Here is a 13,569-nt window from a genome sequence, read left to right as displayed (position 1 = left end):
ATATTAGGTTGGATTGGAAAATAACTTGTAGGTTGTGTCTGTCTAAAGGTGTTGTCACTGTACCAGGATTATCAAACCTTGCAGTCCCTGAAAGTGAATTGGAAAAGGCCACTGTGTGTGTGTGTTTTTCTTTTTTTTTTCTTCTTCTTCTTTTTTAGGGGGGGTTATTTACACTCTTGGTTAGTTCAGAGTGGATGGGCTTTGAATTATATTTTGGGAGTATGTGTCATCTGTGTGTATTTTTTTTTTCCATCAGCAATATTGATTGTTTGATTTACTTCAATTGGGACATCATACTGAATTTTCTCAGGATAATAAATTACATTGACTAAACACAAAACAAGAATTTATTTTCCTCTTTAGGTCGTCTTCAATGTTGATTTATGGCTTCAAGAAAAATTATAGCCAGTATACACATGTAGCTGTATGGGGGAGCACCGTATTGTTTTATTCACCTGTGGCTTTTTATTTTTGGCTATTTAAAATAAAGAATTTTGAGAAAAAAAATATGGCAGTCTCAAAATGGTGGTAATAAATTATGCAACAGTTTATAATTGTTTTATTTGATTTACAACAGGGCTATCTCATGGTACTTGGAGATAAAACAGGCCAGGACAGAGGGCAACAAACTGTTCAGATGACGAGCTAATTCCCCTCACAGACTTGATGTGAGTTCCACACCGTCAGCAGTCCTACAGGAAAGGAGTGCAGATGAAGAGAGGCTCTCTCAGACCACAGGATACAAATGGGAATTTATCAACTGTGATAAAAGAGAAGCTCAGTACCTATGATGAGTGACCTGTACCAGTCTACTCTAAGCGTTATCAAATAGGAAGGTTTAGGTTTACCCTCCTGACCTCCAGATGATTTCAAACTGAAAGCTCTGCCCTCCATTTATACTTCCAGAAACTCCAGGGACATATATTTCACATGGATAGTGACAAATGTTTTGCTGATATATCTTTTAAGATGTGATTGAGATTTTTTTAAATAACTTTATATTTTCTTCTCTAAATTTGTTTTATATTTTGCGAGGAAACACCAGTATGGTAAAAATAGGATCTGCCCTACTAGTTCACGTTCCACATCTTGACACATTGAATTTAATAGAGAAATAGGGTGCAGGCTTTAAATGATCAAATGTTGAGTTACTTGTACAAACTATATCTTCTACATTGCAAGCAATCTCATGTCTTGAATGGATGTATCTCACTCTACAGTCTCTAAGGGCATCTCAGGTATTCATCCAGCACACAAGGACATAATGAAGGGATGTCATCCCAGAAATCAAGCATATATCCTTGAAAAAAACAAAGATACATGAACAAAAACCAAAATATGACACAAACTGATAGAATGGTTTCACAAAGGCTTAAAAAGAACCCCAAAAAAGCAGGTTAAGAAAACCTATACTAATTTAGAACTTTGCTGGAAAAAAAAAATCTACATAATGACAAAATAGAAATTTTACATTCCTCTTTGTAATTGAAATGGCAAATCATGTCTTTTTAAAAAAAAAAATAAGGAAAAGCAGCAGCACTTGATCTGCTTTTTAAAGCAGCTCGTGCTGCATTCACTTGATCCAGTAATTATCGGGAAAAAAATTAGGAAAATCAACCAGAAGTCTCCCAGGAATCACAGTTCCGAAATAGTTTTTAATTTGTTTGTTTTTTGTTTTTGTTTTTTTTACTAAAATAGCAGAGTCTTCCAAAATGGGGCACGCACCATGAACTTGTTTCGTAAGTCTGCGGACATGAGTTGAGAAGCAACATAGAATTTGCACAAGTTCCTGAACGCAGCACGTCGTCGCTATGTGATGACGTCACACAAACAATGCTGTCTGGAGGCGCCTGAGGAAATTAGACAATACACGTCTATAGTTTTAAACAAAAAACACACAGATACAGTTTGAGTATAGTCATGTCTGTAAATTATGCTGCTGGCCTCTCTCCGTACGCCGACAAAGGCGTTTGTGGGCTTCCTGAGGTGAGTTCCATCTTCCCGTAAGCTTTAGGAAAAGCTAGCTTCATTTTAGCCGCGGAGCTTTGACTGATTGATGCTTCTTCTCCAACTATTTACACCTTTTTCCAACAAAATCCATTCTGTTTGAGGGAGAGGTTTTTTTTTCTCCCTAGAAATCTGTCAGCTTTACATTCGCCACAGAATATACTTGAAAGGGGAAAGAGAAAGTTAGGCAGTGGTTTCTTGCTGACTGCCCTGCATCTTTAAGATCTGGGCATCATAAGGTCCGCGGGACATATGTGGCCCTTTAGCTCTACTTGACTGACTCTCAGGATGTCACTAGGTCCCGGATCATATTTTATATCCATCCTCGAGCTAATCTTAGTTTATTATGGGCGAGGGCAGAATGCACTCTGGACAGGTTCCCAGTATTCCATCACAGGATAAAAACAAATGGACAACCCCACTCATTCATAAATGTGGGCAACTTAGGCTCACTAGTTACTCTGTTAATCACCACAGGTTAACCTGTGTACACTATTGATACACACACTGTATACATGACTTTATTTCAGTTTATGAGGGCATGACCATAATATGGCCAAGGTATTAACTTACGTAACCGAATTATCTCTGAAAAATATAGCTAATTTGATCAGACTGGCCTAAGAGTCCATGACTTCATCCACAAAGATGATTTCAATGCAAAAAATGTATTTCAGTTAGCACACAATATCATTGCATTTCATTTAACATTTGTAAATTCTTGGTGTTACTGGACAAACTTGACCAGTTGTTAGAAATGAATAAGGGAGTCAATAGTTAGTATTAAGTGCATCTTCCATTGTCAGACACAGTAGAGTCTCTCTTATCCTGTTTTGGCAGTTGGCACAAACAGTTGTGCAGTAATTTTCATAGTATTATTTTTCCCTCTTACATACAGTATATAATTTATTTTTGATGCCTTGCTCATAGGTCACTGCGTACCAGCAGCAGGGCAGACCGATACACCATAAGTGAGGCTCTCGATTACATATTTTTGATGACTAGGATAGATTAGAGGGGCAGGATCCCTTGCTGGAAGCGAGAGATGCGATATGTTTGTTGCATGTTTTCTGCAGATATGGGAAAAAAAACATAATTTAAGAGTGAATTAACACATTCCACTTTGTCTAAAAGCCTAAATTACTTTTCATTTCTTTTCATCAAGCAAAAAACACATCTGATGGACTGATGAGTGATATAACATTATTGTTTTTTATTCTGTCAGTTATACTTGAATTTATTTAGACATTGATCTTGTATTATTATGAATTTGTGAAGTTTAGTATCTCCAGGATAATATTATTTGCATGCAAATAAAATATGTGTCACTTTTGACTTGGAACACAACAGATTCTCTTTTTTAATGAATTAATTCTTTTAATGCAGGTAGTCCTATTGAGACACAAGATACAAAATGAGAGAATTGTCCATAGATACATTGTTCGTGACTGAGAACAGTCCGTTATTTGAATGCCGTTGTTTGTTTTGTTGGTAGACGTTTGATAGTCCTGAGGAGCTGAAGGTGAAGGTGGAGGCTCTTGCTCAATTAATCAGAGAGTCGCAATACTTGGTCGTCCACTCAGGAGCCGGAATCAGCACCTCTGCAGGCATCCCAGACTTCAGGTGAGCCACTAGCAAAAACACTCTGTTATTGTTGTTCATTTTCTGACATTTTATTTGATTAAATAAATACCTCTGTCTAGATAAACGGCGCATTTCAGTGACTTTTTGTGAAGCTGATTTAATATGTGAACAGGATGTAAAATTGTCATTGAGCAGAACAAGTTTCCCACAGTAGTACTAGTAGTTGGCCAGAGGAGGGTGCTGTTTGCTTTTTACATCGTCCAGCTCTGTGAGTGAAGCCATCCATCCATCCATGCTCAGTACTTCTTCATGTTTAGGGCCTTTGGGTTCTAACTACACGCAAGGACATTGTGAGCCCTAGAGAGCTCGCCAGTCAATCACAGAGCAGAAGAAGACGTGTTCACCTAAGAGTTATACATACCATTAACATTATATACTATTCATTATATTCTGTGTGGAGAAACGCTGTAAAGATTTTCCCTCCAGGATTAATGAAGTATTTTTTTTTTTATTCTCTATTCTGTACTGAAATAATGAACAGTCAATGTAGTTTTCTTCTGTTGTAATAAAAGAACTGAATGTGTTAGTTTGCTGAAAACTGCTTACTGCTCATATTGATTTAGTCATTAAAAAATATTCTTTCTGTTTGTTCGGGTGAGACTGGCAGACGTCCTTTCTACTCAGGCAGCAGAGTATTTATGTGCATTTAAAAAGTTTTGCTTTTAAGGAAGTATGCATGTTCTGGCACAGTTGGCAGACAGTTTGTGGTTCTGAGCTTTTTAGACCAGTTTTGCGCTATTTTCTGAAGAGGCTCACATATTCAGAAGTTTTTCAAATGATCATTTTGAATAAAAAATTGCACTTGCACTGCCTATGTGTTGAAGTCAAAAACTGTATATGAGACAAAATGAAACAGAATTAACCAAGGAAATAAAACAGTGCAAGTTTTCTAATGGTATGTTTTCAGAAAGGTTTTATAAATCAACATGGTTAAATTTTTCTTTGATTTTCAGTTTGTCAAATTCGACAATATTTTGCAAAGAAAATTACATGAAGAATCTGTCAGTTTTATCTCAGTTTTTGTAAAAATGGTGTGTAACCCTCCCCCCCTCCTCCTCCTCCTCCTCCAAGAGAGCCACAGGGACTGATTAGATATCTGTTGTTGTTTGAGACTTTGTAGATGTGTTTTATGTCTCTGTCTGTTGAAACTATTATTTCCATGAGCATTTATATCATTCGTAAGGTGATGATATGAAAAAAGTTGTTTGTTTGTGAGAAGCACGAAACACGAGTGAGCGTATGAGTTTGACTTTAATGAGTACAGAAATGAGTCTCTGCTTTTCTCAAATGTCACTTAGGTGACAGGTTTCCAAGAGCAGCAGTGACCTCCGGCAGCAGAAGCCCTAAAGTGGCTCTCTGCGAAAAGGACTACGTGGTTACAGACCTGTTGACTGGCCGAAGCACTTACAGTCTGTCCTGGAGCTTGAGAACTCCACCATGGAGCAATCGAGGAGGGTGTCCTGACCCAGCGCATCATATTTGCTTTGTTCTCACGTGGACGACCAGCTGCATCTTCACTGTGTACCCAGGGGAGAGATGGCAACAGCAGGGACTATTTGAACAGCACAAGCTGGTGCAGGTCGGCTCTGAGAAATAATCTCCCTGGAAACCAGGGATTGTCGCGTTTGTGTTTGTTACTTTTGACAGAAGACAAATGGTAATTGTTGTTGCAGAGCATGTACGTCTTTGCACGGCACTGGTATTCCTATAAATGAAGGCCTTTGGGATCATGGATCAGCCTGAGCATAACATTAATGTAAATTTCTCTTCCCTCATTCATAGAGAAAACCAGGGCCAGAGCTACTGAACTTCACATTTATGTTTTTTTTTTTTTTTTTTAACAAAAAATGGCTCAAAGGTGTTCATTCTAAAATAAAGAAAACTCCTTGTTCCTACTACCCCTAAAAAAACAACAAGACATAACCACTGATTGACTTCTCTAACTTGAAACTATAAAAGGAATAAATAGGATTCAAAGGAAAACTTCTTCTGTCTTCCTGTAGAGGAACGTGAACTGCTCATTAATCGATACCTAACACCGAAGTGGACTCTTCTGGCTCTGGAGGGCCACAGTCCTGCTCGTTGTCCATGTTTTCCTCCTCTGACTCGTGTGGATTTTCTAATTGTGCCACCGTTACGCTCTGAAGAACGCTGGACAGCAAACGACTCGTTATAATCCATGAAATTGAAACCAGAACATGAAATCATGCAGAGCCGTGACCCTTGAAGACCACGAGCGCCAACCTCTGCACTAACATCACTGTAATAAGGAAAATGGACGCCGTTACGTGCACTTGAGATTGTTGAAACAGAACCAGCTTATTTCAAAGATGTCTGAGGAAACCCAAGCTGTCATTTCTACAGAGCATGTGAGGAGTACGCTGAAACAAACAAACACAAAAAAAAAAAAAAAAGCGGATCAGACCTAGCGGTGGTCTCACCTCGCAGTTTACAGGATTACATAACTGTTTTATAGCGCGCGCTCGACACCCCAGGGCACCGTTGCCGCTGTGGCGAAGTGCAGAAAGTGAGGGGTTGAGGCTGTTTTGGCAGCACGAGGAGGACCGGGTGTCTCGCCGGTGATTTTAATCCTGTGGTTGATCTACTCTGGAGAAAAATGCATTTTTATTTGGTGCCGCTGTCAGTCAGACTCGGCTGACCTTGTGAGGTTTTATCATTAAATCCAAGGTTCTTAAATAAACCCACAGATTAGATTCCTGAATGCAATTTAAATTCACACGCAGACACACAGGATCCTGATGGGAAAATTTGAGCCTTCCAGGTCCATATTAATATTGATGGTACCAAAACATGTGTTTAATGTATATTTGTGTCTTTCATGTCAGCCAGCATCTTTCCACCAGCGATAAGCACGTAATGCGATGTACACACACACACCTTAATCCCTCACCGCTAATGTGTCTTTGAACTGCTCTGTGCTGAGCGGGCAATAAATCATCATGCCAGTGAAAATGCCAGATTGAAAGTGAGAGATGAGTCCATTGGGACCCCTTTTGAGAATTCACAGGATATTTTCTCTCCTCTGATGCATGAAGATTAGTTGTGTCTACTTACATTAACTAGCCCACTGTAGGCGTCTCAGCATTGACGTCAGCGGCGCTTTCATTCATCGGTTCGGCCTGCTGAAAAGCCGTTTCATGTAGCGCCCACACACATAGCTCCAGTTTTGAAGAACTTTGTTTCATGCATTATGGTTGCACATTTTAAACTGAATGTAGCTGAAATATTTCCCTTTATTTTGGCTTTAGGTTTGTTTGTTTGTTGAGATGGTTTTTCTTAATGCCTGCAAAGATTTCATAGTTTGCTTCATAGATATTTTGTTCATTTGAAAAGTGGAGAATGTGCAGAACATCATTGTTATAAGACAACCTCTCTTAAAAACTAATGATGATAAAAACAAATTGAGTCTCAGATATGTCCCGCTTAGATTTCATCTCCAGTGTCCTCAGCCTGTTTGTCACACAGCTCTCCTCTCAGCTGAATAGAGGCTGCAAATATAAGACGGACCTGCTTTTTCAGACCTATTCCCATTAAAAACAACAAAAATGGTTTCACTTGGACAAAAACAACATTACTGATTGTTCATATTTTGATTAGAATTTATTGACATCTCTGTCCGTGGTGCTCTAATTTCACAGGTCTTTGAGAAACTTTATTTTTGTAATAATCAGCCACCGCTTCCTGCTGCACCGCAACCCGTCCCATCCTGCTCCTGCCCTCTCCTTCTGTTCACGGCTGTGTCCTCTCCCAGGGGTCCGAAGGGTGTGTGGACCTTAGAAGAAAAGGGCGAGTCGCCTCACTTTGATACCACGTTTGAAGAGGCCCGTCCCAGCCTGACTCACCTGGCACTCCTGGGACTACAGAGAGCCGGGTACCTCAAGTATCTCATCAGCCAGAACGTCGACGGCATTCATGTTCGCTCAGGCTTCCCAAGGTAACCCCGTCCTTCCCGTATTGCATTTTCTAACTCAAATAATAATAAAGCATTGTGAAATGGTTTCCATAAAAAAAAAAAATTGATGTACGACGCTTTAAAAAAAAAAAAAAAGCAGTGGAAATTGTTTAATGCAGTGTTGAGCCGCCACATGCTGTGAATGAATTTAATGTAATTTATGAATCAATACCTTTTCAGTTTTGCCTGAGGTAGAAACATCGGTCAAAAGAAATATTCACTCATCTGTTATTGCCATGATGGCATTATGGGGCATTGTCAGTCCAAAAATATCCTCAGATGACTCTTAAGGCCATAATTCATCAATCACCTGACTTTTACACTTATCAGCCCATTCGGTGAGCCCTCATGCCGAGTGATTGGGCACATTATAATTCTGCAGAAGAACTCTTCCAGCAGCACAGAAACGGCTCTTCTTTCAGAACAAGGTTGTCAGGATTTGCAGTGAATCTTCCCTCGATGCTGAATTAAAGCAGGCTACAAAATGCATCTGTCCATTTGTTCGAACGAAGTGAAGATAAATAACTGAATTTGTTTCACAGTAGGGCACGTTTTCTTGCCACAGCAGTGAAAAGATACAAAGCAAGAATGATAAATATTAGTGTATATGTAATGAAATAGGCAGTCTACCTCAAACCAAAGCACAGTAATTAGACTGTGATTATTTATATATTCTTCATTGAATTGTTCAATATATTAACTATTGATCCGAAACAACCTGGATATTCCACTGTGTGTGTGTGTGTGTATCATCTCAGTTGGTGTGAATACACCTTATTTGCACTCATCTAGAGAACTTGAAATTACCAAACTTCCTTATTTATTTGAGTTTAACTTCTGACAGGCCTGTATGTGCTGTGTAATTGCAGTCATTTCACAATTTGCATTGAATGTTTGTCATATACAAAAATCACATTTCCTATACACAAAGTTGTGTTTTTATAGCTTTTTTTAAAAGATATTACAAACTTGTATCATCTTAAGTTGAAGCACAGTGAATGATAAGGAGTGTGAGCAAAGTTTTAGCTTTTTTCATGCTGTTATGGATCAAACAATGCGTTTATTATTTTCAACTCATTCACACCACCACATTCAGCGTCGTCCACTGTCTGAAACAAACGTATTGTTTCACACTTCATTAATTAAACAGTGTTCAAATGTGGCGGTTATTAGATTATTAGGTTCCAAGCTGTTGTTTGTGTTAACGGCTCTGGACAATCACTGTTCACAGAAGCTGACATAGTTCTCGGCGTAGTTGGAAGTATTTGGTGTGTTTTGCGTAAATCAGCTGCTCTGGACTCAAAGGCTCAGAGTCGACTTTTCGATTCATTATGCGTCTCCTGCTTTTATGCATTTTGGGAGGCTTAGTTTCCCTGGAAGCCATTTTTCTCAATTCTTTCTTTAAAATGAGGCCAGAGAGAAGCGCAGAGCTTCCCATCAATTCAGGAGACAAAGTGGTGAAATAAACTGGCCTGCACTAATCTGCAGAGTTTTCCTGACTTTCACTGTAACTTTGGAGACGCTGATTTAAGTGTGATGTTGCTTCCTCTCCTTCTTGTATCAGGGATCTGTTGTCGGAGCTTCACGGAAACATGTTTGTGGAGGAATGTGAGAAATGCGGCAGGTAAAATGCAAATTCTCTTAATTCTGTTTTTAAACGCTGCTGTCTTCCTTAAAGCCTTGTGTTGTGGACACTTGTTTCGATACCGCAAAAAATGTAAGAAGTGGAGTTGGCTTGTGTTTCATAAATTGCGTCGACAAGAAGATTAATTGCAGATCACTTCACATTAGAATGCACCATGTGTCACTTTTACAGAGACTGGTGTCAGCCGTAAGCTGTGTAATCCAGTGGGAGCTCTGTAATTGAAAATGCTTCATCACCGAGGAAAGCCAGACTGGAGATTTAAAGGACTGGACGGTAGTTCTTGAGCGCCGGTGCGGAGATGCTGCGGCAGCAGAAAAGCATGGCGGCTCCCACTGTTCTGCATGACGCACCCCCGGGACACTTCAATTTTGCAGCTGTCTTTCAAAAGAACACTTATTACATGTGTCAAAAGATTGCAGCGTTAAGGCCTACTGCCTTCACTTTTTTTTGACATGCAAATTACTTTTGAGGAGAGAAAAATAAAAAAAAATAACAGGAGAACTGAAGCGCGAATGAAATCACAGTAATCTGTGACAGCCCAACGAAGGTTTTGTTATGTTGAATCTATGTTATCAAGGATATCATCACCAGATGTGGGCCCATTCAGTATGTGATCACATTATTGAATAAACTGTGCGATTTGTTATTTTCTAGACAGTATGTCCGAGAAAAGGTGATTGGAGTGATGGGGCTGAAGCCCACCGGACGCTACTGCGACGTGGTGCGATCGAGAGGACTCCGAGCCTGCAGGTAGCGCGACGCTGCATTTCACGGTTCACTCAGTCAGAAAAACTCTTTTGAGAAGACTTTGTCATGATCAAGTCTGAAATAAGTAAAATAAAATGGTACAAATGAAGAATTTCACCTGTGGGGTTGATAAAGTATTTCTATTCTAAGAATAGCAGCTAGAAGAACATGTGAATCAAATTAGATGCAAACATGATAAATGGCAAATTCATAAAGACATGAAGCTCCCCTGAAAGTGAACCTAACAGTATTTACACCGTCTGTCCTTGGGATCCCTATGATTTCAAAATCCGAAGCACATTTTTATCATCCTTCATTTCTAAGCGTGTTTCTGCGTTCTTAACTCCGAAAGGGGGAAGCTGATCAGCACCATACTGGACTGGGAGGACGCGCTTCCCGACAGAGACCTGAACAAAGCCGACAGCGCCAGCAGGTGAGACAGACCGACTGGCTCCACTTTCTGCTGCACAGCTTTCTTTTCAGAAACTCTGTAGGTGTGTTTTTTGTTTCATCCGCCTTATGTAATCTAGTAACAGATACCTTTTTTTTTTCTTTTTTTTTTTTCCTGACAATGTCGTTTCATCTCGTCCTCAAAAGCACCGGCGGTTTTCATATCTCTCCTCTGAAGTGAAAAACATAGAATGATGGCCCGCATCAGTTTGCTGGAGCTGTCCTGCCTGTGTGTTGGGCTGCCATTTTGCCGATGAGTCCTTATTTTTGGCCGAACATCACAGTTTGTGTTGCCGTGTGGTTTTTTCCTTTGGAGGTTCATCATTTTCATTCAGTCCATTCACAACAAAAAAAAAAACTTCAACAACGTGCTCAAATGAATTGGGTGTATTTATGTCCCCTGAACGCAGTGCGAGTGATCTATTTACCAGGTGTCTTAAGTTTCTGTTTAAATCAAAATGATGAGATGAGTCCTAATGATTGAGCTCTGAATTATCTGTTCTAGGCTCACAAATAATAAACTCTGTCCTAATTTGGACTTGAGCCCAACACACTTACTTTCATTACTTTTCCTTTGTTAGCCTGTTTTATTAATTCATTTTTTATTTTGAGAACCTCCTGCAACACCTGCTACTTTGAGTTGTGTCTTGTTCAAGCATGTGTTTAATTCTCCAGAGTGTGAGTGACTGATTCCCTGCACAGCCTGATTTATTGCCCCTTTAATTTGTAATCTCACAGAAAGGTTAATAAGTAGGCTGTGTGTTAAATGGCAGAGGTCTGAGACTAATTTGAAGCTAAAAGTTCCACTTTGCAGAAATCAGAGGTTGGAGGAAGAATCATACCGACTTTTCTTTTTTGTTTGTTTAATGGGTTATTGGCACGGCTTAATGATTGCTTAAAGGAATATTTCAACTCATGAGATATTTGAAACTATTTGATTTCTGGTATGTAAAAGGCAGACTGGGCCTCCAAACCCAACATGGACTCAAAGGAAGTCTCAATATGAGGGGAGAGGACTTCTCTGTGTCCGTGTTTGTGTTTCTACGGTGATTTCTGCTTCATTGTAATAAACAGTGTGCCGAACGCCCCGTTTCTCAGCTGCGTGTGTCGTTTGTTTTACCAGAAAGGCAGATCTGGCGTTGACTCTGGGCACATCCATGCAGATCAAACCCAGCGGTGACCTTCCACTCCTCACCAAGCGCAACGGAGGCAAAATTGTCATCGTCAACCTGCAGCCCACCAAACACGTGAGTCTCTCTCACACACACACACACACACACACACACACACACACAGAACAAGAGAGGAGCAGAGCAGACGCCTTCTGCCAGGGTGGGTAACTTTCGATGCTCCTGTGGGACAGTCAGTGATAATTTAAAGTGTTGCACATGGCTCGTGGACCATTCATTTCTGTATTGCAGGACAAGCATGCACACCTCCGCATCAACGGCTACGTGGACGAGGTGATGAGGCAGCTGATGGAGCTGCTCGGGTTGGACATCCCGAAGTGGGAAGGACCAACCGTCTGCGAGAGCTCCACGGGCACATCTGAGCCCGCCGCCGACAACAAGCCACCGCCTGGCATTACTCAGAAGAAAAACATCAAAAAGCAACAGGAGACAAAAAGAAAAGCGGCGCAGGTGGCAGAGGATGGCATTAAGGAGGAGCCGCTTTCTGCGAAAAAGGAGAAAACAGACTCAGACGAAGACAAACAACCTTAGCTCCTAATTGTTGAAAACAATTTGGAAAACATAAACCTGTCCAGAAACAAAGCCATGTGGTTTCACGGAGGAGCGGGGATTTTTCTCATGCAACCCCGTCTGGACAGAAGACATCTTCCTGTACTGTACTAGTTTAATTACTCTGAGATTTATGACTCTCCCTTTCCAGCAGGTGGGCCCTCCTGGCCCCGAAGGCCCGCTGACCTGCACGCACTCGCCGTCTCCCCGCCGCACCACGGCTGAATTTAATGAATGTCTGCCGCTACGCAGAAAGCCCTGATAGCCAGTTACTCATTAAAGTGAGGTCTGATTAAGCCGAGACGTGCCGACGCCGTCCGCGCCTGTGACTTGAAGCTGAAATGAATGAAAGCCTCCCGTCTTCTCGTCAAATTGGAGTCCTGTGAAAACGCAGGCCGTGGCGACGTTCCCCAGGCCGTTGAACCGGAGAGGACTGCTTATTATTCAGTTTTCAGCTTTGGGGAGATTCAGGTGAGATCTGGGACGTGTCCTCAGAGATGAAGTTGTTAATGAGGTGTGTGGGGTGAAGTCAGGAAGCTTTATTTGAGCCACACTTCATCCTTTGAGACAGTAACTTTAAAGCTTACGTTTTTTCCCCCCCTGCTAATCATTCATGAGAAGAAACACCAAGCAGGTGTCTTCAGATGTCGTCGAGCTCCACATAGCAAATGGACATTTTATTCTGGACCATGAGAACTTTAATAATACTGGTTTTATCTCAGGAAAAAGCGTCATATTCACATAGAGAAGTCTTTTCACTGTGTGTGTGTTTTTTTTTTTTTTTTTTTACATAATGCTCAGTGTATACGTATGTTTTGACAATAAATACAACAATTTTGTGATAGAGATCCACAGTCTCTGCCATCAGTTATTTTAACTTTGTTGAAATGTCATTGCGTCTCACTGGCATGCTGGCCGCGGAACCGGCGTCAGCGAGAGGAGAAATGAGAGCGCTGCTGTTTGTCTGTGTGAGGTGAACCACAGGTGTTCCTATAAAGTGGATGATTACCGCAGTAGACGTGTTGCCCTGTGCCTGACGTTAAACAGGTCTCAGTCCATTAGGGGACTTTGTCTTTCCAGACGTATAAGCAGCAGATGTTGCGGCCAGAAAACACAGCAGCTTGGGCTCGGGCAGCCTGGATGTGAACGCGTCATTACCCAGTCCCCATTACTGCTCCGAGCTTCTCTATCCACACGTCGCTGTTCTCCAAGGACGGGCTAAACGTTCGCACTTTGACCTTGAAGTCTGCTTTGTTCCTGATCTGACATTCTTTGATTTGTAGCGCGCAATAGGGGAAAAAACAGATGAATTTCTTAGATTTAACAGTTTCGTGTAGGAAATTATCTTGACATGTGATTTGATA

At 40.9% G+C, this 13,569-nt stretch overlaps 1 protein-coding gene across 2 annotated transcripts; it reads left to right on the top strand.

Annotated features, from left to right (window-relative positions):
• Window positions 1-1,841: 1,841 nt before the first annotated feature.
• On the top strand, window positions 1,842-13,051 carry sirt6 (sirtuin 6). Of its 2 annotated transcripts, none has more exons than XM_030115705.1 (8): window positions 1,842-1,986; window positions 3,503-3,630; window positions 7,424-7,606; window positions 9,189-9,248; window positions 9,924-10,019; window positions 10,369-10,449; window positions 11,590-11,713; window positions 11,888-13,051. In XM_030115705.1, exons 1-8 carry the CDS (start codon window positions 1,921-1,923, stop codon window positions 12,185-12,187), a joined length of 1,038 nt encoding a protein of 345 aa, XP_029971565.1. In that variant the 5' UTR covers window positions 1,842-1,920; the 3' UTR covers window positions 12,188-13,051. The 2 variants fall into 2 exon arrangements, with proteins under 2 accessions (XP_029971565.1, XP_029971566.1); XM_030115706.1 differs by having other exon boundaries at window positions 11,630-11,713; window positions 11,888-12,074.
• Window positions 13,052-13,569: the final 518 nt, after the last annotated feature.

The sequence above is a fragment of the Salarias fasciatus genome, chromosome 18 (assembly GCF_902148845.1).
Source record: "Salarias fasciatus chromosome 18, fSalaFa1.1, whole genome shotgun sequence".
In the NCBI taxonomy this organism is placed as follows: Eukaryota; Metazoa; Chordata; class Actinopteri; order Blenniiformes; family Blenniidae; genus Salarias; species Salarias fasciatus.
Note: the sequence above shows the minus strand (reverse complement) of the source record. Positions and strands in the feature narration are given on the sequence as shown.

Coding starts and splice junctions, on each gene's coding strand:
- sirt6 (XM_030115705.1), top strand. CDS start 1,921: ATGTCTGTAAATTATGCTGCTGGCCTCTCTCCGTACGCCGACAAAGGC. Junction 9,249..9,923: donor GAATGTGAGAAATGCGGCAG/GTAAAATGCAAA, acceptor GTTATTTTCTAG/ACAGTATGTCCGAGAAAAGG. Junction 10,020..10,368: donor AGAGGACTCCGAGCCTGCAG/GTAGCGCGACGC, acceptor TAACTCCGAAAG/GGGGAAGCTGATCAGCACCA.